The sequence below is a fragment of the Nipponia nippon genome, unplaced genomic scaffold, assembly GCF_047370975.1.
Source record: "Nipponia nippon isolate SJK-2023a ecotype South Korea unplaced genomic scaffold, ASM4737097v1 scaffold_1, whole genome shotgun sequence".
NCBI classification, from domain to species: Eukaryota; Metazoa; Chordata; class Aves; order Pelecaniformes; family Threskiornithidae; genus Nipponia; species Nipponia nippon.
This window is the reverse complement of record NW_028262290.1, coordinates 141,784,536-141,808,951: the sequence shown is the minus strand read 5'-3', so window position 1 is coordinate 141,808,951 and position 24,416 is coordinate 141,784,536. Positions and strand designations below refer to the sequence as shown.

The 24,416-nt window shown below is 35.9% G+C and overlaps 1 protein-coding gene across 13 annotated transcripts in view; it reads left to right on the top strand.

Moving 5' to 3' along the window:
- AKAP9 (A-kinase anchoring protein 9) overlaps nucleotides 1–24,416 on the top strand; it is a 119,632-nt gene that overhangs the window by 68,271 nt on the left and 26,945 nt on the right. For 11 of the 13 annotated variants that reach the window (XR_015708309.1, XM_087775190.1, XM_087775163.1 and 8 more), the window contains 6 exons: nucleotides 6,783–6,994; nucleotides 11,639–11,801; nucleotides 17,235–17,447; nucleotides 18,655–18,693; nucleotides 19,902–20,134; nucleotides 21,987–22,106. Coding sequence is in view for 12 of the 13 variants with exons in the window: in XM_087775190.1 (XP_087631316.1) it covers nucleotides 6,783–6,994; nucleotides 11,639–11,801; nucleotides 17,235–17,447; nucleotides 18,655–18,693; nucleotides 19,902–20,134; nucleotides 21,987–22,106 (980 nt within the window). In the remaining variant the exon portion in view is untranslated. The remainder of the gene's footprint in view (nucleotides 1–6,782; nucleotides 6,995–11,638; nucleotides 11,802–17,234; nucleotides 17,448–18,654; nucleotides 18,694–19,901; nucleotides 20,135–21,986; nucleotides 22,107–24,416) is intronic. The other 2 variants (XM_087775168.1, XM_087775141.1) reach the window with 1 other exon arrangement.

Below are 24,416 nucleotides of genomic sequence, written 5' to 3'. Positions count from 1 at the left end.
TGGGGAGGCAATGTGCAACAGATCAGTTCAGCCTAAAACACATTATACATCTGGTTTTGGCTGGAATTTTAACTACTGTGAATGAGAAAAAGAACTGGAAGTCAAATACTACATTTCATTATTAAGAAAGAATATACTACAAAGTAAATAATGCAAATGGTAAATGAAGAAGAACTTTACCTCTTTCATTCAAAATGTAGGTTATTAAAAATTATTTATTCCCTCTGGCTTTAAATATAGGTCACATTAAGCCTTGGGGCAAATTAAGAAAGGATGTATGACTTGTAGCACAGTGACATCTCAGTTGATTACTCAAAAGGCTATCTGTGGTGAAATGTGTACAGCTGCAGTCTAAGGATTCTTGAATTTTTCAAGTTAAAAGCACTTTTATGCCTGTATAGTACTGCTGTTTCATGAGAAAAAACTCATAACTTTTGTTTTCTGCACATTTCACTGTATTTAATTGTAAGGAAAATTATTTTTTGAAAACTTGGACTTTTCAGGCTTTGCCTCTTTTCTCCAAATTTTAGACTGGATAACTAAGCTTTTGGCCTTAATTTTTGATACTTGTCCAGGAGACCTTAAAGACTGAGAACATCTGCTAGTATAATTGAAGGAATCACTTCTTTGAAAATGGAGTATTCTTGCACTTTACTTTGGGGTGGGAAGTCAATAGAGTTTGCTTATGTTAAAGCAGTTCAAAGTATCTTCAACAACTGGTGACTATTTTCCACGCAGTCTCCTAGCCAAATGGTAAAAGGAGCAATAACCAGGCTCAAAGTTTACCACCACATCCTTTTGTATTCTGAGGTAGTCTTAAATTTTATGTAAACTGCATTTAAAATAAGTTTTCTATATTAAAACCAGCAATTTATAAATATTCTTTTTATTCTTTGTGTTCTCATTGTATAGTCTGCAGTGTGTAAAAAGCATTGGGGTTTTCACAACATACATTTCCCAAAGAAATAAAAACGTGTTCTGGTTATGAAGGCAGCGATCGCAGCCATGACTGTTACGTGTACTGTGGTGTTACCTAGTGCATTCCATGAACCTAGTTCGTAGTTATATTATGCCTATCCACAGAACATGTGCTGTTGCTTTTCTCCCTCATTCTCATATACTGAGAATATTGCTGCCTTTTCTCTGACAATAAATACATAACTGTATGTACAAAGCACTAATACATGATTGTTGCCCTTTGCTACTCTCCTACGTGCTTGCTCTGCACAGGCATGTACAATGCACAGTACACGCATTCGCTTTTTGCCTACTCCTGCACAGCAATGTGTGTACTTGTATTTGTCACTAATTATTGTCATTAACAATTCTTAATATGGATTACTTGCGTTACATATACATAGAAAAACACAGGTAAAAGAGTACCTTTATTTGGTATTTTAGGGTGGGCATAATACAGACTCGTGCCTAGCTTTTGTAATACTACTATCTGAATGCCCAACAGGCCCTGTAATTGGAAAGTATTGTTAATTTCTTGTGAAGTCTGCTGGTGAAAGAATATTCTCTTACATAGAAGAGAACTGTATTCTGTTCCACTAGTGGTGAAGGTTGACCGTTTTAACTCTTGTGTTTGCTATTAGTGTATTTTGAAGAGGCACGTAAAGATTCACTCTTCTGTAACAAAGCAATTTGTCTGTTATTGTAATGCCCCCCTTGGTACAGAGCTGTTCACATACCAGTTTTTTATTCCAGTATTCTTTTTTGCATGTTTCTTTACATTCAGAAATAATTATGAAAGGAGGAGAAACCAAAGAAAAGAGTGAGGATTAAAGAAGACCCAAGCTTACAGTGGCTGTAATAGGTGAATGTATAGTTTGTAATGTATTTCTGAGGTTGTATTCACAGTTCTCTTTTTTTTTTTTTTTTCCTTTCAAAATGATACAGCAGCATCCTTGCTGTGTACGTGGTTCTGCCACTGGGGTCAGACAGTCATAGTAGCAGTCGCGCTGGTTCATCAGCTGAAGTACTTGATCCTTCTTCAAATGGAATTAGATGACAAATTCTATTAGTGTTTTCAGCAACAGAACTGTTGTTATTCATTTCCTATAATTCCACTGAATGGCCTGAGAGGATATAAGCTTTTAAAATGTTTTCCCCATTGTTTTCTGGAAGTAAGAAGTAGGTAGACAGTACTTCTGTATTTTAACCTGTGCACGTTATTGTATTTTCTAATACCTAGCCAAACAGATCTTCCTTTTTAATTACTTAGGAAGTTTGCAGGAATAAATTTGTACCAGTAAAAATCTAATAATAAAATAGAAAAACATAGTGTGTTTAATAAAATGAATTCTCTCTGACCTTCTGAATGTAATCCATATTTATTGACAAGCAAAACTCAGCTTATGTTTTTGCTGAGTTTCAGCATTTTAAAAAGCTGAATCATTAAGGTCACATACTTAAAACCGCAATCTGATTTATAGAGCATATAGAGCTTTATCTGGGACTTTGCCTAAGTTATTGGCTAACACAGGATTTTATTCCTAGCAGAGCAAGTAAAGTTCAAATTTCAGTCATAAAACATATCACTGGAAGTGAACAGCATTTGTGCAAAGTAATCCGGTGAGTTAATTACATCTGGAGATTTGGGCCAGAAATCATCGTGACAGAGCCAGCAGGCTTTGCTGTTCTTCTCCCTCAGATGTTGTGTGTTGGGTAGAGGGACTGCAGTAATGCAGGTTGCTGTGCGGTTATGGCGTTCCTTGACCATTAAACGCTCTTACCTGCTTCCTGAGCTCCTGGTTTCTGAACCGCGTACCAGGAGCAAGGCAGTAAATAGCTTTATACACTGAACTGCCGTAGAACTATTTTTTTGTTTTCAACTTGTAACCCCTAACCTTAATTTCTCAGTGGAATCCCAGGAGTAAACTGAGATATTAGCTCTGCATGATGCAAAATATGTATTGCTTCATAAATGTCAATTGGCAGCTCATAAAAAAACCTCCTGTATCTGAAACTTCTGAGTAAGCACTGTATAATTAAACACTTTTCTTAAGATCTAGTGGGCCGTGACATCTGACGTGCTGAACTGCAAGCTTCATGGCAAGGAATATGAATATATTATTATGAATATATTCAATATGAACCTTTGATGGGTTTGGGTTTTTTTTGTTACAAAGAGGGAGTTTACACAAGGAGAAGACATTTTTACTTGGGCCAGTTATATTCTATTTATTATTTTTTGTTGACTGAAAAAGAAATTGGGGGACAGAGAATTTGATTTTAGTTCTGTTGGAGTGGGAGATTGAACAGCATTATAAGGATTAGGAAAATCGGCGTTAGGCATTCAAGTGCCAGGGGCAGTTAATAAGGCTTGACAACATTTCTATTTCTTGTTTCCACCACTGAAAATCTTCTGGAAAGATGCTGTACTAAGATGCTGTGTACTAAGACCATTTTCAGGGGAAAAAGATACGGAGATTTTCACTGTGCAGTTAGGAAGACATTTAATATGAACTCCTGTTCTTAAGTGCCACTTTGTAGAAATTATAATAGTAGAAATTATAAAATGAGCATCTACATTTTTAATTTGCCATTGATTTTTCTATTCGAGTTGCCAACCCTACAGTATAAACAGAATTATTACAGGTTTTGTGTGCGCTTGATACTTCTTGTTTTTTCTTTTTTATCTTTGAAAGTAGTAAAGTTTCCATGTGCCAAATTATACTTTAGGTGACAGCGCTCTTTTTCTTTCATCACTTTTTATAGTTATATTTCAGGTAAATTATGCTGTTTTGTTCTGAGATTTTTCATATAACAAAATTATATTTTAACATTGGTTTATTTTGTATTTATCCAGAAGAAATGGAAGCAAGTTACAAAAGAACTGACATAAGCAAAACAGAAGTTTAAAATCTTGTCATTAGTTCTTGGAAGCCAAATTGTAGTGTTCTGGTCACTGGCAAGAAGAAGTGATAATATTAGTGATACTATTAATGTAAGAGACATACTCTGGACCTGGCCTTTACAAAAATTGCATTCTGAGCAGGCATCAATGTGTTTAAGTTTTTCTCTAAAAGTTTCCAGACAGCCAGAAGTTCAGATGATTTTACGAGAGACTGAATATTTCTGCAGTTATTTTTTATGATGTTTATTTTTGTATTTGACATACACTCATCATCGCACAATTCAGCTGTACCTGTCAAGCAAATAATTTACTAAAATATAACGGTTATAGGACATGAATTATGGGTTAAGCCTCAGAAGGAGAACAGGAACATTACATAGATAATTTATACTCCATCAAGAAAGAATTAGATTGTGCAATAACTAATATGTCATTGTTTTATCTTGTTTATAGCTGTGCTACTGTACTGTGGGCTTTTATTTTTTGAGATCTCTGAAGCTGAGCAGGGTCTTACCTGGTCAGTACTTAAGATGGGTGGCCTCCAAAGAGCATCAGGTGCTGCAGTAAGTGTGTCGGTGGCTCAGTAGGGAATATGTTTTCCTTCAACTCCGTCTTTAACCAATACTTTGGCACAGCATTTGGAAATACTTATGCTGCCGGATGTCCATCTTAAATGAAGGTCCTTTCTACTCTGAGGATATTAAAGCTTCTGCATCACTATTGATATTTTGAGACACGCAGAGCCAACCCACATTTGGGTGGTGAGAAATCAGAATGCTATTGAATAAAAAATGTGAAATTGTTCATTTTGCAGCCTTCCTTACACTGCAGGGGGGTGGGATATTAGGATGTTATGGGAAAGCCTGTATGCTCTACAAACCCACTGCCAATATTTAGTGTGCTAGCAGAAAATGACTGCCAGCCACTGCTAGGGTGACTCCACTACAGTAGCTTGTGACTGAAGTTCCAAAGTGCAGTACTCAAAAGTGCTTTGAAATCCTGTGTAGATGAAAGGTGCCATGTGAATGTATATGCTGTTCATCTGGTTATTCGTTCCATTCATGCATATAGTGTGCTTCTGTTTTTTCCCTTTGGAGTGTGAAAAGAGTTTGTAACATTATAACCCACATATCTAAAAGGAGATATGAAACAGTAATGATATAACAAGAAGAAAAAAAATTACTAAATACATCTGCGTTTAAAAAATCTTAGCAATTATAAGATAAAAGTAAACAAAACAAAACCTTTCTAAGTTTAAATTGCTGTAGATTAGTTTGTTGTATATGGGTCATATGTAGAGCTGCATCCATAATGAAATAAAGGCATAGATATTATCAGAATGTTTGCAGGTATGAAAGTATAGTAAGTAAACTGGGTGGTTAATCATGTTGCAACTTGTTAAAAAAAAAATAAAATAAAAACAAACCCAAAAACTAGAATCTGACTTTCTTGCTAGGTTCAAACAGCAGCAATAAGACGACTTGTATTTCCAATGTTATTTGCTTGCCTGGTTAAGAGGCAAGAGCAAGTATAAGGAAATTGTATCCAACAATAGTACTAACTACATTTTTTTTTAATGGCAATTTGTAAAATTGACCTATTATGACTTCATTTCAATTTCTGTAACTAAACAAACGGTTCCAGTTCAGCAGTCACAATTCATGGAGTAACCAGGAACTTCAATTCAAAGATAACCCAGTATTGCAACTTTATTTCTAAACAGGCATTGACTGTTCTTAACTCATTTAGTCATACTGCTGTTTCCCAAAAATAAGGTATTTTTTTGAGAAAACTTTAAGCAAAACCAACATCTAATTGTTAAAAAAAACCACAGCAAAACATTTAATTTATTTTATTTTAAATATATTTCAGAAATATATTTCATTAAAATAAACTGTCATTTTTAAAAACTTTCCACAATAGCATTTATTCCTGACATTTCAAATCTAACAGCCTAAAGACATAACACTTCTTCATTTTTAAAACACGATATCAACAATAGTTATCTACCACTGGGATATACTAATGTATTGTGATTTCATATGAATGTGTGATTTTAAAACATCTCAGGAGTTTGCTTTCACTTGTCTTACTTAAATACAGCCCTGAATTCTAAATATGGCAAATTTACTGTTTTCTAGATGAATTGCTATCAGTTTAATACCATAGGCAAACTTTGTGTCTCCTGCTTTTCAGACAGAATGGATAATGCCCTTAAACTGAATCAGAGCTGAGGAAGGTTGAGATGTAGGCAGGTGCCAGGTGGGCCATCAGTAGGGACAGTTACAGTCCCCCTGCGCTGCACCTGATTTGTTCAGCTACCTATTTTAATCAATTTTCCGTTCACTAATAATAGTGCAGAATCTTGATGTTCTGTATTCTAGTCTGTTTGTCCTGAGAAGCTGTCTGAATTACGTGCGTGTCTTTCCCTTTACTCACTTGAGTCTGTGCTTTTGAGTCGCTAACTTGGAACAGTTTTGTGTTAGTGCACGCTAACATAGCTGGGCATTGGTGAAACAGGGACTGACAGTCTGTGGTTTTCTTTTTATTTTTTTACCTGGTTGTATTTCAAAGACAATCTTGCAAGTCGTTATTGCAAGTTATTCAAAGTAGTAAGGGTTACTGATAGTAACAAAGGTTTGAAGATGAGCCTCAGAGCCCAAAAGCGTACCGAAAGGACGTCTAAAAAATTCTGTTAGTATCTCCTTTTCTGTTTCCCTTCTGCTTCTTTTTAGTTAACACATCGTGTATCTTGATCGTGTAAGTTTTAGTGTGCAATATTTCCCTTTCTGTCTTTGTGACCAATACAAATATTTTAATCGTTTTATGACTTGTCTTTCTAATTGTAACTCAGATGTATGGTTTTTCATGTTTTGAAGTGCTAAGAGTCTGTGTGAAAAGGTAACCATTGTTTTTCCAGAGTCCTGTTCCTCATATCATGGTAGTAGTTTGGGAGATGAGGATGTTAACATGTGGTCAGGAGCAATGGATGAAGGACTACTGAGCCAACATCTTGCAGAAGGTGGAGTGGAAATAGATCCTGAAAATGAAGAACTCATTCTGAATATTAGTTCTCGACTACAAGCAGCTGTTGAAAAGCTTCTGGAAGCTATCAATGAAACTTCAAATCAGGTAGGGTGATCTAATAGTGAAGCATTTTGAATTTTGTGTCTCGATTTATTTTTTTTTTCTTTGTTTTTCTCCTGAATGTGTTTTTATAAGCCTAAAACCTGTAGGCTCATTTTGAAAGCTGAAACAATACTTCAGGTGCCTATGCCCAAAAAAAGTCTGCTCCAGCATGACTTCACTGATGAATTTAGATTCGTGTTAGAAATCTGCTTTGGACTGCAGAAGCAGCCTGAATTTGGGCATGTTTATCAGTCTAGGGCACAGTCTTTCCTTGCTTGTACGGGTCATCTGCATTCTGCTGCAATCCAGAGATGAGACAGGAGGTGTCAGGGCACATTGAGCTGGCCCCTGTGAAGAGGGAGGATTAAGGGGGAACTGTGCCCAGTTCGCTTGACAAACATTTTAGTCAATTGACTGGCCAAAAAGGTGGAGCTCTCCTACTGTCTCTTCCAACTAAGATTTAAACATGGCCAGTTAAGCACATATCCACCTCGCTATCAGAAAAGGAGTCTGTGCTCCAGCTGCTCTCCAGTATTTATGTGAGGTATGTGATTCATGAATAGTCTCTGGAAAAAAGCAGTGTATGGGTACTCCTTTCTGTTTGCTGTTGAGGTACTTTGCATGGTGGGATGTTAGTTGCTCTCTGGAGTACTTCGCTGTTAATTGAAATGGGAGCTATATACCCAGTTCGGTCAGTTCTAATCACACTGCTTATATCATGTGCTTGATTTTTAGATTATGTGCATCTCAATTTGAAGGTATCAAATACTCTGTATCTCACTGTAACTTTTTAAGCTCTCTTGAAGAACTCAGTCTTTAGAGTCAGCGCTTTAATCTATTTGAGACTAGAATGCAAAGGATACAGTGTGTTTTATGCTACAGACCCACCTATTAGTTAACCTAGTAATGATATTACTCAAAACAGTCATTGCTTTCTTGTCTCTAGGTGTAAAATGTATAAATCGTAACTACTGGAAATGAAGGAGGAAAAAAATCTGTGATGATGAAATATGAAAATTCAGCTGTCTAATACTTTAAAAGTTTTAAGCATTTAAGTATTTGTTGCTTTTGAAAAATACTTCAGTAATGAAGTTGATACTCTTTTCTTGTTTTTTTTAAAAGAAAAAGATAAAAACCTAATTTGTGACTTACTAAAGTTAAAAGTAATTTAAATACAAATTTAGTGAACCCTCCCTCTGGCTTACTAAAGCAAGTAGTCTGGTGGATCTTGTGAAACAGTTTCTGTACTGCATTTATTTGCGAACTCATTCTGCAGCAGGTCTATTCTGCTTAAGCATGAGCTCAATTAAAGAGAGATGTTTGGCTTTTTGAGGTCTTTTTTCAGCTGAAGGCCCTGCGTTACATAATAACGAAAAAGGATGCACAGATACTCCAATATATGGAGTTCTTAAAAAAACATATAGTTAAGCATTTGTAGGAACGCCTGCATTTAAAGAGCAGATGATACAGACAAAATCAACTTCAAAGTTTTACAGTAATTAAGAATTCATGCTGCGATTATAAAAGTATTGTCAACTATTTATTCCACCTGGTGGTGCTTTCCTTCTGAACATTTCACTGCTGATCTTTAAATGCAGTAGTTTTATACATAGCCCTAAATTATTTTACTTTAGTGACTGATATTTTTGCAGTAAGTATTTACTTTTCATGATACCAGTGAAAGTACTCAGTGTATTGTAAGCAGCTTATTTTTATTCAGTGTCAATTGATCACGAAAGTTTATTTTCCCTTCATAGCTTTGTAGCTGAGACCAATACCAGCAACAGAGTTATGTTTTGGCTCAAACACATACACACACATTTTTTTTCATTAATATGGATTATACAAACATGGATTTATCCCTGATGATTGTATCTGTTTGTTTGGGGTTTTTTTAAAGTCAATAAAATGTTAGTCTGTTTACACATTTTCCCACAATATTAAGTATAAATATTGACATCTTTTCTGGCTGTTCTGTAGAGGTACTTTGCAAGAGTTCAAGCTTGTCTGCTTTGCAGTGTCTGTTGTGTGCTTACTGGATTATATACCGTTCCTGTATATACCAAGGGTTTGTAGGTGACTTGACGATTATTTTTAAATATTCAGAAACTGAATACTTTATTTTTTCTACTCTGCAATATTTTATAATCTAAAGCTAATGACAGGCAGAAAAGATTTTAACCTTTCCTCTTAATCAGCTGTGTTGTGCATACAGACATGTACCCATCTCTTAAATAAACTTAAAAGAGTGAGAGAAACCTGGCAAAATCTTCAAAGGAACTATTTGAGACCTGTCTGAACACACACTTTCAGACCTGAAGTGCAGTTTGAATCTTTTCAGGCAAGGCATGTAGTGGGTGTATTAATTCAAATTCCACCTGCTGCTGTTATGTATAGGTAAATAAATCAGGCCACTCCCTGCGTTCTTTTGGTTGGGAGATACTAGCAGGAAGCCTTTAAACTAGCAGAGTTTGAGAAAGTTCTTCCTGTTGGTTTAACTCCAAGAGCAAGAATGAAGGCAAATAATGACGTATCTGTATTTCTCTTGAATGGGAAATCATTTTTAGTTTCTGTCTGCTAGCTTGCTTGTCTGCTGCAGCGTACTTGTGCCGGTAAAAGAAAATCGTGCTTCCTTGCCTTGGAAATTACCTGCCAGCTGCTATTGGAAGATTTCTGTTGCTTTTTCATGTGAAGCTTCTCTAAGAAGGATTTTTAGGAATGACCATACGAAGTTTTCTCACACCTCTCTCTATTTTGGATTAATCCGCTCCTGAATTACTCTGCTTGAGAATGTGATCTGAGGCTTCCTGCTCATTCTGAGTAGGTTTGTCATCGACAGTGCTGATATGTGTCTTCAGGCTGTTAAATGTCTGTGTTCTGTTACAAATTCTTGTTATAAATTTCTAAACCCAGCCTAGCTAGTGCAAAATACCTGTGTGGCAGTTGAGAAGACAGCAACAGCTATATTTTTTGGAATGGATTCTTACCGCACTTGTTGGGCATCCAGTCTGCTTAGTGGTTTGTGGACTGAAGGCCAAGAAGAAGATATATACGAGGTTGAATCTCGTCTGCCTTTACCATATCCTTTCCCTTTCTCTGAACACTTGGATGAGAATAATTCTGTACTTGTAAATACTTCAATTTTTCACTTCAGCCACAAAAGAAATGGGCATGTTTTAAAAGTTGTCTCTAAAATCTCCTTACCTACACCTCCCTATTCAGTAAGTATAAAAGTTTTTAAAAGAAATTGTATTTTGAACCAGCTTAAATAGAAGAGAATGCAGTGAAAAATTATATAAACTTGTCTCTATCATAAAAGTTGTTATGTACTGGTGACAGGCTTTTTTCCTAGAATGTTTTTCATGGGCACTGAAAAAGCTTTAATTATACAATTCTCTCTGTTCATTTCTAACAAAAAAAATTTAGCAAACACAGAAATATATTGAATTACAGAGATTTGACATCTCTTTTTAAAGCACTTCAGTGTTGCTTATTAAGTTACATTTTTCTCGCTGTGAATGATTGGGGGGGGCGCGCTGCAGTCAGGTAAAATTGTTCCTTTATAGCTTTCATGCACTGACTAGTAATATTAACTAGCACAAGCTTGCTAATGGCTTCCAGTGATCCCATGAAGACATTTTTGTTCTTGAAAGATCATGTTCATGTTTGTGCTTCTTTTTGGCTTTGCCCCGTGATATTTTTAATAATACCTTGAGTTGTTATTACTGAAAAGAGCTAGAGAATAATATAATAATGTAGGCTGTAAATGTTAACAGTTGAGAAGCAGAGAACTTGGTAATTGACTCCAATTTGCTGTTGTCTTAGATGAACATTTTGTGTAATCAAAACTTCTAACATTAATGTTCCTTCTTTACTATTTTCCTTTTGTTATTCTAATTTTAATTATGTTTGAAATTATTACTTTGGGTATGTCTAAACTGGGCAGTAACTATACGATTTTATGCATTTCAGTCCTGATTTTGCAGTAGTTTAGGTTAGTGACGTAGTAAGATTGCACTACATCTGTGGTAGTAAGCATTGAATGTTAACCTATCAGACAAGCAGAGAAGAATAAAAAAATCCTTAATAATTCTGTTAGGTGGACACAGTTGGAAGAAGCATTGCTTTACTGCCTTGTTGGTTGAAAAGTGCAATATATTCAAAATTCATGTTTTCCTGGTGTTCTCATTTACCTTCATCTTAAGGAGAAAAATAGCTGAAGGACCACTTGTGTCAATGTGTATCAAAACTTCTGCCAGTTTTATGCAATGTTTTTCAGCCATTCTAAGTATATGGTGGGTGATAGCTTACTCGTATTCAGTACAAAACTCATATGTATATAAAGGTGAATCTAGTGTAAACTCATAAACCAGGAATTACCGGAACAAAGACACGGATTTAGCCAGGTGGCTCATTCGGTTCGCTATACTGACAAAGCCTATTTGCTTAGACTTTTGTACTGAGTCAGTCTTCCTATTGTACTGTGCGAAGGTGTGTTCAGTAAAGATCTTATCGAATGTCCCGTGAAGTTATGTGAGACTTCTCATCACGCTGTAAAGCAACTGTTAATTAAATAGGAATGATAGAATAGTTATTTATCAGAAAACTTTTGGTTTATCTAACTTCTGTAATTTTTTCCTGTGGTAGCTTGAACATGCTAAAATTATTCAGACAGAACTCATGCGAGAGTCCTTCAAAAAGCAGCAAGAGGCCACAGAATTTATCAAGTATCAGGAAGAACTACAAGAACGTCTTAATGAAGAAACCAAAGCCAGAGAGCAGTTGGCTTTGGAGCTTAGTAAAGCTGAAGGTGAGTAGCTTTTTTGATGAGTTGTTGAACTTTGCACTCACTTACCTATTAATTGGGTAAAGAAATTGCAAATTAGATCAATTTCTTGGCAAATTTTAGAATGTTATCAGCCTTCTGGGTAGTTATGGACAACATGACCTCTGGAGGTCCCTTCCAACATCAGCCACTCTGTAATTCTGTTTCCCAACTTTGTCTCACTTATTATTGTCTGACTTATTAAAATAATAGGTTGTATATGTGTTATTATCCTCAAAATTAATTTATTTCATCATAATGTGCCTGCTTGTGCAGTCAAGCTTAAATATTAACAACTTAGAATCATAGAATCGTAAATAGTTGAGGATGGAAGGCACCTCTGGAGTTCATCTGTTCCAACCCCCTGCTCAAAGCAGGGTCAGGTAGAGCAGGTTGCCCAAGACTGTGTCCAGTCAAGTTTTGAATGTCCACAGCCTCTCTGGGCAGCCTCTTCCAGTGTTTGACCACTGTCAAAGAGGGGAAAGAGAAAAAAATTTTTTTGTATGTTGAAATGCAGTTTCCCATATTTCAGTTTGTGCCTGCTGCCTCTTGACCTTGACAAACGTGGATAAAAACACAGAACCTTCATTCTGAATTTGATGATATGGTGGTGATATGTTTCAATTTGCATTCTGTTTGAACTGAGCTTTTTAAGTGTATTTGCAGGTGCATTAAGGAAGCAATTAAAAATTGTAGGCTGTTATAACAGGGGAAATCTAATAATCCTTTCTGACATCACGAAAATATGTTCAAGTCTGACAGACACTTAATTTGTTCTTTAGAAGTTTCAATAGCTGAATATTTTGTTTCCACCCAGCATTTCTACCATTACCTGTTCGTAATTAGCATCTGGAAAAGATGCAAAAAACCACCTACCTTGTAGGTAGGATCTCTGTAGTAGTAAGCAGAAAGATATCTTAGATAGTTTTGAAGCTCAGCAGACTTCTCTTTTTCAATGTGGGAGCATAGAGTAAAGTTTCATAGCCAAATGTTATTCCTGGAGAATGCTACCCAGCCTTCCTCTTCTTACATAGACAGATAATCCAACATGAGTTCACACACTGTTAATAGCTGGGACACACATAACCTGAAAAGAAGTGCAGGCTTCTATGCCATGTGTCTAAAACGTGGTCGAGGGACAGTTGGTAGCCTGTCAATTCACACAGCATAAATATTGTGTGTCATCAGCACCAGTACTGGCTGCAGCATTTCAATAGCTTTAGCAAAATTAGAAAGGAGGAAAATTGATTTCATAGGGAATAGATTCAAATCTTAGAGGCATTATTACTTTTTTTTAATATTGAATTAAGAGTGGAAAAAATCTTGTATGGAACACATCTTAACATGCAAAAAAAAAGATGAAATCTTCCATCAAAATATAGATGACCTAAGAATTTATATCTTGCGCAGATGGAATTACAAAACTGATTACTGTTGATGAATTTCAGAACGTAGGCAGCTTCTATGTCTGTTGCTGCTTTCCTTGGAGGATAATATTTTTGTCTTGATAGAATTTTTATTCACATATCTTCAATAGTAAAGTAAAATAGCAAAGACAAAGCAGAGCAGTTAGTGTTAAGTTTTATTTAAAGGTAGGAATCTGTCATGATTTCAGAGCTGTCTGCCTAAGTTTAATCCTACAAGTAACATTTAAAAAAATAATACTAGAGACTAATTTTATTTACTAAAAAAAGTTTTTATTTTGAACTTCTCTGTTGCTTTGCCTTCTGGGTCTGTATTTTGTGGCTTAGTCAGGTTCTCTACTAAGAACTACGAGCTTGCCTATCTCCCCTAAGATCTACAAGGACAATTTTATTTGAAGATGACATCCCACAGAACAAGACCTGCTTATTATCCCTTTTTTTCGTATTTTTATTATTATTTTTATCCTATTACCACCAGACCAGCAAAAAATCCAAGATTAACTAGGTTCTTCTCTTGAGCAATGCACTTCTGTTATAAAATTTGCTTGTGGAAACAAACTAATAGCAGTGAAGAAACTGCAGACTCTTACTAGATGCCAGTTTGTAGGTAATGGAATTGTCCATATGGAAAAAAAGGCAAAGTTTACCTGTAAAATTTTTTATTAAATGCTTGAAATATTCCATCAGGGCCTGGTTTGGAGATATAACAGATGAGTCTAGTATGTATTTTTTGATAGCAAAGAAAGTATACTAAACACAGCAATCTAGTGAGATCTATGAAGCTATGTTTTGCACTCTCCAGATTTTATCTGATAATGTTTTATTTGGGGAAAAAAAAACTTGTAGGCGTATAAAGTGGAAACAATCTTCAAAAATTTTTAACTGGAATTTGATTTTAATCAGAGCAATACCAGTGTCAGTTTATAAGACTTGATAGACTGCCCATGTTGATTTGGTTCATGAACAGTTCTGGAATATAAGAGACAGAATTTGATGCTTTAGCCCTTGATAGATATATTACGCAGTTGAGCTTTTAAGTTAGGTGCAGATTTATGTCACATGTAGAGATTTAATTCAGTTCTGTCTTTTGCAGGATTTCAGCTAATTTGTCCCTCTTATTGCTTTAATGCTTTGTAACTCTTGAATTAATTAAATCTTTTTTCATCCTTTTTTTTCTGTGAACTGAAATGAATGCATTTCTAAATGACAAGCACCTTTTTTTTAGTGTTGATGTAAGAAAATAAAAATGCTGTAGAACTCTCTCTATTGAATTTCTTCTGCTCATTGAACTGAGTTGTGAGCATACTCTGACAAAGCCAAACGACATTCTCTTATCAAATTCCTTAGGTAGGTATGCAGAACAAAGTCTTAGTTCATTATACATCTGATTGTGCTCTGTCTTCTCTTGAGACAAAATGTGTCATTTTTGTTCATTTCTTTCTTATCACAAAAACTGCTGCGGCTGAGACATTTTCAAACCTCTAGTGTTTTACTGGTGTCAGATATGTCTTATCTAATGTGATAGAAAAGCTGATGCCAATTTGTTCACTGAACTCTGGCAACTTTCATTACATCTCTTAAAAAAAAAAAAAAGGCAGGAGTACATACCGCAACACGTGATCTTAGGAGACTTCTGCGGTGTTCATATCTTTTTGGTGGGGCCGTGTACTCCATTTAACCTGGCAATGCCCTCTCAATTTCCAGTCTGTTAAGTAGTTATTGTGAACAGCATCTGGTGGGAATAACTACTAGAATTTGTATTGTCTCAAATTTTTGAAATGCTGTTAATGATGTTTCTAGTTCAGTATTTTTTGTTTCGACAGCCAGTCCCTCTATGCGGCCATGTTCTCTGTGAATCCAAGTCTGGAAAAAAAGATTGGTCAGCAGTGCATGATTGATATGCATGAGGACCCGACCTGTGTTTCTCAGACTGTATATGCAAAGACCACTGTTACTTAATTTCCTCTGATACGGAACTAAGTGCTCACAGAGGTTTTACTTTGTCTACATTGATAACAAATGGAAACATCTTTAGTTTTCCTATATACTCAAGCCAGGGTAAAATCCATTTTAATACTGACTCAAGACTATGGATTTATACTGATCAAACTACTTTCATATTTAAAATAGTTTGATATTGACAAAATACTACTTAGATTCTGTGGGTTTAGTTAGAAGAAACCTGTGAGATGGGTGGGAGGGGAAGGGGGGGTGTCCAACTGAGAAAGTTTAGGCATAGTATGACTGATGTCCTGTCTGCCTTTTAGAACCATCGTTACCCAACACAACAGAACTCACCTTACCATGGAAATCTGGGATACCTATTTAGTACCTTCTGTCACTCAATAAAAATGTCTTTTGTGTTCTGTCATTTCTGAAAGGACTAATGTGAATCTTCTGAAGCCAATACCATTACAGGATCTCAGTTTAGTTTGTACATCCCTCAAGGAAATTCACTGTTTTCTCCGAAGTCTTTAGCTTTGTGCTCACTTCTGCATGATTCCAAGTTGGTGTCGTTTCTTACAGCCGTAATATCGTTCATAAGGCTAAAATAGAGTTCCCCCTTAGATTCCTAGATAAACTACTTCACTATGAAGCAATTTTTAAAAGCATACAGGACATATTCTTAAGGTAGTGTCCCAAATTCTCTGTTGAAAAAATCATTAATTCCTTTTTTGCTACTTTAAAAATTGCACATTAATAGTGAAGACATTAAATTGTTTCTTAGATGTCAGCTGTTACAGGGCTTTTGGGAGTGATTCAGGTGCTAAAAATGGACACCTATGGCCAGTTTTGCCGCCTTATGATGTTGGAGGCATCTGTATTATATCTGACCTACAGGAGACCCATGATCTTACAGAAACTGTGGTTTGATGTCAGGTAAATGTCTTGAGGCACCTAAAATGGCACCTGGCACCTGAATTTACTTGAAATGTCTTATTTCATAGAATCATAGAATGCTTTGGGATGGAAGGGACCTTTAAAGGTCATCTAGTCCATCCCCCCTGCAATGGGCAGGGACATCTTCAACTAGATCAGGTTGCTCAGAGCCCCATCCAGCCTGGCCTTGAATGTTTCCAAGGATGGGGCATCTACCATCTCTCTGGGCAACCCGTTCCAGTGTTTCACCACCCTCACTGTAAAAAATTTCTTCCTTATATCCAGTCTGAGTCTACCCTCTTTTAGTCTAAAATCATTACCCCTTTTCCTATCGCTATTGGCCCTGCTAAAAAATCTGTCCCCATCTTTCTTATAAGCCCCACTTAAGTATTGAAAGGCTGCAATAAGGTCTCCCCAAAGCCTTCTCTTCTCCAGGCTGAACGACTCCAGCTCTTTCAGCCTTTCCTCATAGGAGAGGTGTTCCAGCCCTCTGACCATTTTTGTGGCCCTCCTCTGGACCCTCTCCAACAGGACCATGTCCTTCCTGTACTGAGGACCCCAGAGCTGGAGGCAGTGCTCCAGGTGGGGTCTCACTAGAGCAGAGTAGAGCGGCAGAATCACCTCCCTCGACCTGCTGGCCATGCTTCTTTTGATGCAGCCCAGGATACAGTTGGCTTTCTGGGCTGTGAGAGCACATTGCTGGCTCACGTCCAGGTTTTCATCCACCAGTACCCCCAAGTCCTTCTCGGCAGGGCTGCTCTCAATCCCTTCATCCCCCGGCCTGTACTGATATCGGGGATTGTCCTGACCCAGGTGCAATTTCTCCTGTGTTTATTAAACACTTATTTTTCCTTGGCTTTGGAGCTCCTGTTTGCTCCAGAGGTCTTGCACTGAGAGAAAATTAAGAGCTATATTTGGTTTTGTGCTATCCTTCCTGTAATTTGTTCATCACAGAAGAATAGCAAGGACAGGAGTAGAAGTTGTCAGGTGCTGACTATCTAACATGCATGTGCATTCATGTGAGAATACTATAGTGATTTCACCATGCAAAAATTACAAATTGTTCTTTATTGTCAACTAAATCTGCGCCAAAATTGATGTTCTTGTTCTACAGGCCTCATTGATGGTTATGCAGATGAAAAAGCATTTCTGGAAAAACAACTCCAGGAAAAATTAGATGTAATTGACCATCTTGAGCAAGAACTACTGTGTACAGGTAACAAATTGCAGGAGTTAGAGGCTGAGCAGCAGCAGATCCAGGAAGAAAAGGAGTTACTCTCCAGACAGAAGGACGCCATGAGAGCAGATGCGGGGCCAGTAGAGCAGCGTATGTATTCCTCACAATCTTTCTATGAGATTTTCTTATACTTTCAAGTAAAATAATAAGTAATTTTGGTGAAGGTTCCCCCCCCCTTTGTAATCATTAATAAAAATGTGATACGGCAAAATGTGGTATTTTTATACCTGATGCCTAGTGTTAGCATGATAACTTTTCTTGATATTTAAACAAAAAATGACTGGATTTTCAGAAGTGTTGAGCAATCACAAGTGTTCTTTAAGCCAGCAAAAGCTTGATACCTCTGAAAATCTGCTTTTATTTGTATTATCGCTGGAGATGGAATATCTTGAAGTTAGCACCTATGGATAAAAATACTGGTCTAAATACTTTCCAAACAGAGTTTCAGAGGGACTAGCAAGCATACCTACCAGAACATGACTGAACTACACACGAAGGCCATACTTATTTTAGACGCAGAAGATATACTTTCCTAACAAATTCCTCTTTTGGGGAAGAATGGCACAAGAGTTGCATTATAAGGAAAGCCTGTTATCTACCAGTAACGAAAACTTTCAGCACCAATGGTGAAAATTCCAGATAAATACATGACAATGTAATCTAACTAACTGCTTACTCAAAAAAAAACGTTTACCTTCATGAAGTGAATGTCTTAATTCTTCCTTAAACTAATAACTTAATTTAATACTTTATGTTTGAGAAGGGAAGAAAATTAGAACAGTGGTGTTTTAAGAAGTACTGATGTTTCAAGGAGTGCATTGTAAATAGCAGGGTGAAATTACCCTTTTATTTGATTTCTAAAAGTTTATGGCAATTTATAATGTTGCTATTTTTATAAATTACATATCTTGGTCTGTATTTGCAATTTCCTGGGTACACTTTGTGTAACAACGAAATTTTAAGAATAACCTGTTCCTTCCTGCTTCATAGTAAAGAAGATCCTTGTCTATGACTCCAGTTTAGTTGTTACATGTTTTAGGTTTCTAAATATTTTAAAGTTATCTTCATATATAACAACTGTAAAGATAAACAATTCTATAAATACGTGTAGGTACTTATATCATGCATACCAGAATAACTTACCACATTACCTAAGTTGTCTCAGCAACTTTGTCATTAAATGCCACATCTATCTTTGGCTTCATTTTCTCTTACATTGTTGCACCACAAGGAAACTATAGCTGGCATGTGAATTACTTTGCTTCTTTTTTTGTTTTCTCTCTCTCTGTTCTCCTAGGCCTAGTAGATGCTGCAGTCGATGCAGCTTCCCAAGCAGGTGTGTTTGTATGTTGCATGGCCAATATGTAATTGGGTGGAAGACTTACACGTACTGACATGGTTAATCAGGATTATTGGGCTTTTGGCTTACTGACATTACTTGTAATTCTTACTGGCCTGCAGCTTTGATGTTGTATTTCATACTCAGTTTTACATTTCGCTAACAGCATTTCTTATAATTTCTAAACATAATAAGCAAATTCATGAATAACCATCATCTTATTCACCTATGAATTACAGATACTTAGATGGTATTGGAGGGATATTTTTTTTTCTTTTTATTTCCAAATACAGTTGAGTCATTCATTATGATAACTAAGCACTGTATTATATTGGTATATAATGGTTACCTAGAAATGAGAATTGGTTAAATATGATGTAAGATGATGGTGCCTAAAGGATCTTTCTTCTATAGTGAAAGTAAATTGTATTGTTTCTGTCTAAATATCAATCATGTTTTAAAGATTCACCAAATGTAATTGCACTTTACAGTTTGGATTTTACCTCAAGGGATTCGTATGGTTAGTTAATATGTACTTCAATGGGCTGTGGCTTAAGAGTCTTAATAGAGTGGTTTGGGGCTTTACTATATATGTTTGCCAGCCTTTTCATGAGGACTCAAAATTGGGCATCCATGCAGTCACTGATTTTACAAAGCTCCAGTTACAGGTCAGTAATTTCCCTGTCTGTCTGCCTGGCAGCCTCGCCAAGTCTTTCAGTATTTCCTTCAAATTATTTATATGTATCACATTAAATAATGAAGACTGGGAGTGGATTGATTTTACTGACGTTGGGGATGAGAAGAGGGTTGGGTTTTCTGTACTTCATTGTTAACCCCTGTGCTGTCTCTAGCTGTAGTTTGAACGCAGGCGTTTACTTTTCTTTTGAATTATACAAAGACCTTTCGATTTATATGAAACTTAAAAAGGGAAGCAATCCAATACAACTTCATTAACAGTCCCCTGAAGACCAACTAAAGGATAGTAATTTTAGTATGAATTTGCTTTAGTGATTATGCTGATTATTTCTCAGAAAATATATTTATTAATATATATAAGAAAATATATAACAAAAATAGTAAAAACCCAAACCAGTTCACATCCTTCTGCGGAGTACAGCATGGATACCTTGGGGAGTGGTTTTGCTTCGTAACATTACTAACTATTCATATCTAAAAGTAGTGCGTGATGCTTTTATTATAACCAGAATTGCTGGAGGAAACAGAAAAGCTAATGAAAGAAAAAATTGAAGTACAGCGTCAAGCTGAAAAAGAGTATGATGACCTTCAGAAGCAAGTGAAAGTCTTGGAGATAGACTTGGAAGAACAAGTCAATCGTTTCATAGAGCTAGAGCAAGAAAAAAATGCAGAACTAATGGATTTAAGGCAGCAAAACCAGGCTTTGGAGAAGCAACTTGAGAAAACAAGAAAATTTCTAGATGTAAGTATGGTCAAAGGCTAGTTTCATGAAGGTGGGTGGGCACCTGTACTGAAGTTTGGTACAGCAGGAAATGCTAGTTTTTCCAGATTTTGAGCAAACATGAAGCAGCACACGATAGTAACAGTGTTATGCGTTCCAGCCCAATAATTTAATTCACGTGTTAAAAGTTGAAAATTCGTTTGAGATGCTTGCTTAGGACTGCCCTGTATTTCAAGTATAACTTCGTAGGTTTCTTAAATGTTTAAAATAATGGGAAACTTCTAAAATTAATGAGGAAATACAAATTTTTGTGACCTTCATTTTTAACAGTTTGTGGAATTTCCATGTTTTTCAATAAAATCTGTTGGACTTAAGTAGTCAGCTTTATTTATACTTGGAAATTGAAAGCATAATTTCTCTAAGTTTCTTTTACAGACTTCCGTCATAGTATCCAATAATCTCTCTCCAGATATTAAGCTACACCTTGCAGACAGTTATATTATATGCATACTCACAGTGGCAGCTGCCTCTATTGTACCCACCTTCTTCCTGCCTCAGGCTGTCTCTGCAGTTTTGTTTCTGACTTTACCCCATTTTCAGCAAACACCATCTTCCCCGTCTCCTTCTTTTCCCATTTTATTCCTATTAATTGTCCTATGCTGCCTTTGGGAGAAAACTATTGGGTTTGTGCCTTCTCAGTTAACTCTCTAGCTGATGGCAGTAGGGTGGAATAATTTTTTACGTAATAAATATAACACCTTGTGGCATCTTCTCTGTATAATCTATTACTAAGCAGTACTAAGGGAGAGATCTTTCCAGTTACTTCTCAGCACAAATGGATTTGCTTTATTTCATTTTCTACAGTTATAAGATTATTTTTCTCACTGCAACTAGTGTGTCATAATAGGACAAAGTTCAGAAGTAAAAATTCCTATTACAAGTCCCATAATCATAAATGCATTATGGTTTGGGAATATCAATAGCATGAACTTGAGAGTTACGGACTACTGAGACGAGTAGCAGTTTGTAATAGCAACATTAGAATTCTGCTGTTTCGAAGAAACAGCAGGTGAGTTTTTAAAATCTGCAACTTGTAAACATTGAGGTTTTATTCCAGTTTCCTGAATTTTTGCGAAATATTTTGTTGCTAGACAGAAGCATTCCTCTTTGTATCAGATAATTTAGCTAGTTTATTTTAATGCATCTGATAAGGTTTGTCTGTTTTACAAAGTGGCACTTAAAGGTGATGCTTCACTGGGTGCTACCAGTTTCACATTATTGCCTGTATAAAGATGTATTTCCCAAATGTCAGACTGGGATATAACAACTGGTTAACGGTTGGACTTGATGATCTTAAGGGTCTTTTCCAACCTTAACGATTCTATGATTCTATGATTCTGTAACTGAAACTGGTCAAAAGTAAAACTGAAATGCAAAATTCAAACAGTTTATAATTTGTTGTTGTTGTTGTTGCTGGCTCCTCATCAATATTAACATAGAGTTAATTTCTATTCTTAATTTCTATTTATGCTATATATATATCAAAGGCAAACATTAGGAAAGAAAATCATAAAATATTGGCTTATTACCATTTGTGTGGTGTACCTGGAAGAGAAGAAACAAACCGGTCATTTTTGTGAAATAATACTGGATGTATCTATGCTGTCCTAATTTTTTAATACAAAAATGTGAAATTTGTTGCCCCAAATGATGAAAGAAGTTTTTTAATGGTAGTTGCCAGAGGTTCTGCTACCTTAAAAATACTGACATACTGTTACCAGCCTCACATTAACAGAAATAAGAAGTAATAATATACTTAATTTAGACAGTTCTTAAATCAAATGGTGTATCCGCATAACTACTTAACTTTCAGGAGCAAGCAATTGACCGAGAGCATGAGAGAGACGTATTCCAGCAAGAGATACAGAAGCTGGAACAACAGCTTAAGATTCCACAAAGGAGTCAGCCTGTCAATGAACATCAAACCAGAGAGGTAACACATTTTATTACTTGTACTCAAGGAATATAAATGACAAGTTGACAGCTGTTAAGATATTGTAATGAAGCTATTTTATGGTGTACCTAACCTGCATCCAGGAAAGTAAAACCCTTTAGGTGGAAGGGTAAGGTGTCAGGGGAAAGTGGTGAAACTGTGTTATGGGGGGTTTTTAGGATGGTTGGTTGGTTGTTTTTAGTAGTAGATACACAGAGACTTCATAACTTTCAAAAAGGCTCTTTCATATAACTTAATTTAGAAAATCCACTGTTTTCAAAAGCCTGTGGAAACATTCAGGACTATTTTAGCAATTTCATATGTTCTTATGTTGTTTTGTGACATCCTGTTTATAGCACAGGTACGCAACTGAAGGAATTGAGTTACCAAGGTTTAGCACCCGAGATGTAGTAACGCTCTCTGGGTACACTTGAACCTCCCCAGTGAAAGTCTGTCTCCACTGAAACAAATTTAGTGACTGTAGAACAGCAGCTCAAGGGAGTCATAGAAAACTCAGACCCAGCAAAATCAAGAAAAGTGGCAGCAGTGCAAATGTTACAGACTATGAAGCTTTTGCATGTTTTATTTGATAACCTGTTAGTCAAAGAAATTGCATTTTATTTTTTGTGGGTTTTCTTGTGTCCTGCTTTTTGAGCAAGGCCGGTATTTTTGCATGATTTTCTTGCCTGATTTTCAATATTAAAATGCCTCTTATTAGGTTGTACTGCTATTTTCAGATCAAAGTTCTTACTGAGGTGGTTCAGTTGCTGTAATTCAATTTTTATTTAGCAATATTTAGTATGCTATATTATATAGTTAGGACCATAGACAGCAACAAGACATAAATTGATATGCCAATGTAATATCTTATATTGATATTAATATTAGTATCAATATTAATTCTATTAATTCTTAAATTACTATTACTATCTAATATTAATATTGATATTATTAAATATCTGATATTATATTGATGTGAGATGTAAGTTGTCGAAATACTTATTTACTTATAATTCTCATATTATTATTCTCATATTCTCAAATTTAGAGGTGTATTTCATGGTTTTTTTTATATATATCATAATACAAAGGTTTGTAAGAAATATTACAGTCAAAGTATTCAGTCAGTACTATGGGATATGGCTGTCATCAGCCTCTGTGCACAATGAATCTACTGGAATTAGGTGGGGATGTGTTAACCAACACATATGGAGTAATTCTGCATCTGTTTCCTTCCATCGCAAAGTGTATGCGCACTCCTCTCCTGTTGACACGTTCCTGAGATGGGGGAGGCTTTTTAGCACGATTAATTTTCCTGAATCCAGGATGTTCATTTTGAGTTCATTTCGTTATGTGTCTGTTTTATAATTTGGGGCATGGGTAGCATGTGAATTCCTGGTTAAAATTCTCACGTGAAAAAAAAAAAAATTCTCCCAAGAAAAAAATTTCAAATTTGATAGCATAATAAAAATTGCCCTATTTTTCAGTACAGAATCTATATGTAAAAATCATCCTGATTAATATGCACATATACACTTCTGTGTATACTCTTAAGTTCACAGATATGCTACAACGGAAATTTAAAGCATGCTTTAAAACAAAAGACAGCTGTAACTGTGATTACAATTTTGAGATTTGCATTGGATGCTTTTAAATTAGAATTTTTTAGTAGGTAGAAAGACAATAAGACAATGTCTGCAAGCAGCACAGGTGTAGCAGCTATTTTAGAGCTGCATGGTGTTGAATGTGATACATTGCAAATTATAGACAGAATTTTCAGTAGCATTAAATTTGCATTTAATTTTTATCAAATGAGGCATATAGTCTTACTGTATAATATATTTTGATGTCACAATGTTAGTTGGAATATTTCATAAATATACATTTTCTCATTATTTCTCATGCTTTTCTGAGATAGCTGCTTTATTTTTTCATAGTTGCACAGTTTTTTAAATGCTCTTCTGCTTTCCGTGAATGCTGCGAGCATTTCCTGTTGATAACATCATTTCTTTCTTACTGTTGTTTCAGCTTACTTTGTCAGCTTATTCCAGGGAGGGTTGTCATAAAGAGTCTGCTCTAGACTTGATTTTTCTTTTTCCATTTCTCTCTCAGGACTTTTCTGTGGTCACTTCAGACTTTGATGTTACTCATGGATGGATAACGTCAATAATGCCATCCTGTCAGCTTTATGTTCTGGTCCTCTTCTCTCCTATCTATTGAAATGCTTTGAGTCTCCTACCTTTGGGCTACATCGTAACCTCCTCATTGTAAATACTGAAATCCATTTCTTGAGTGGGACAGACATTACTT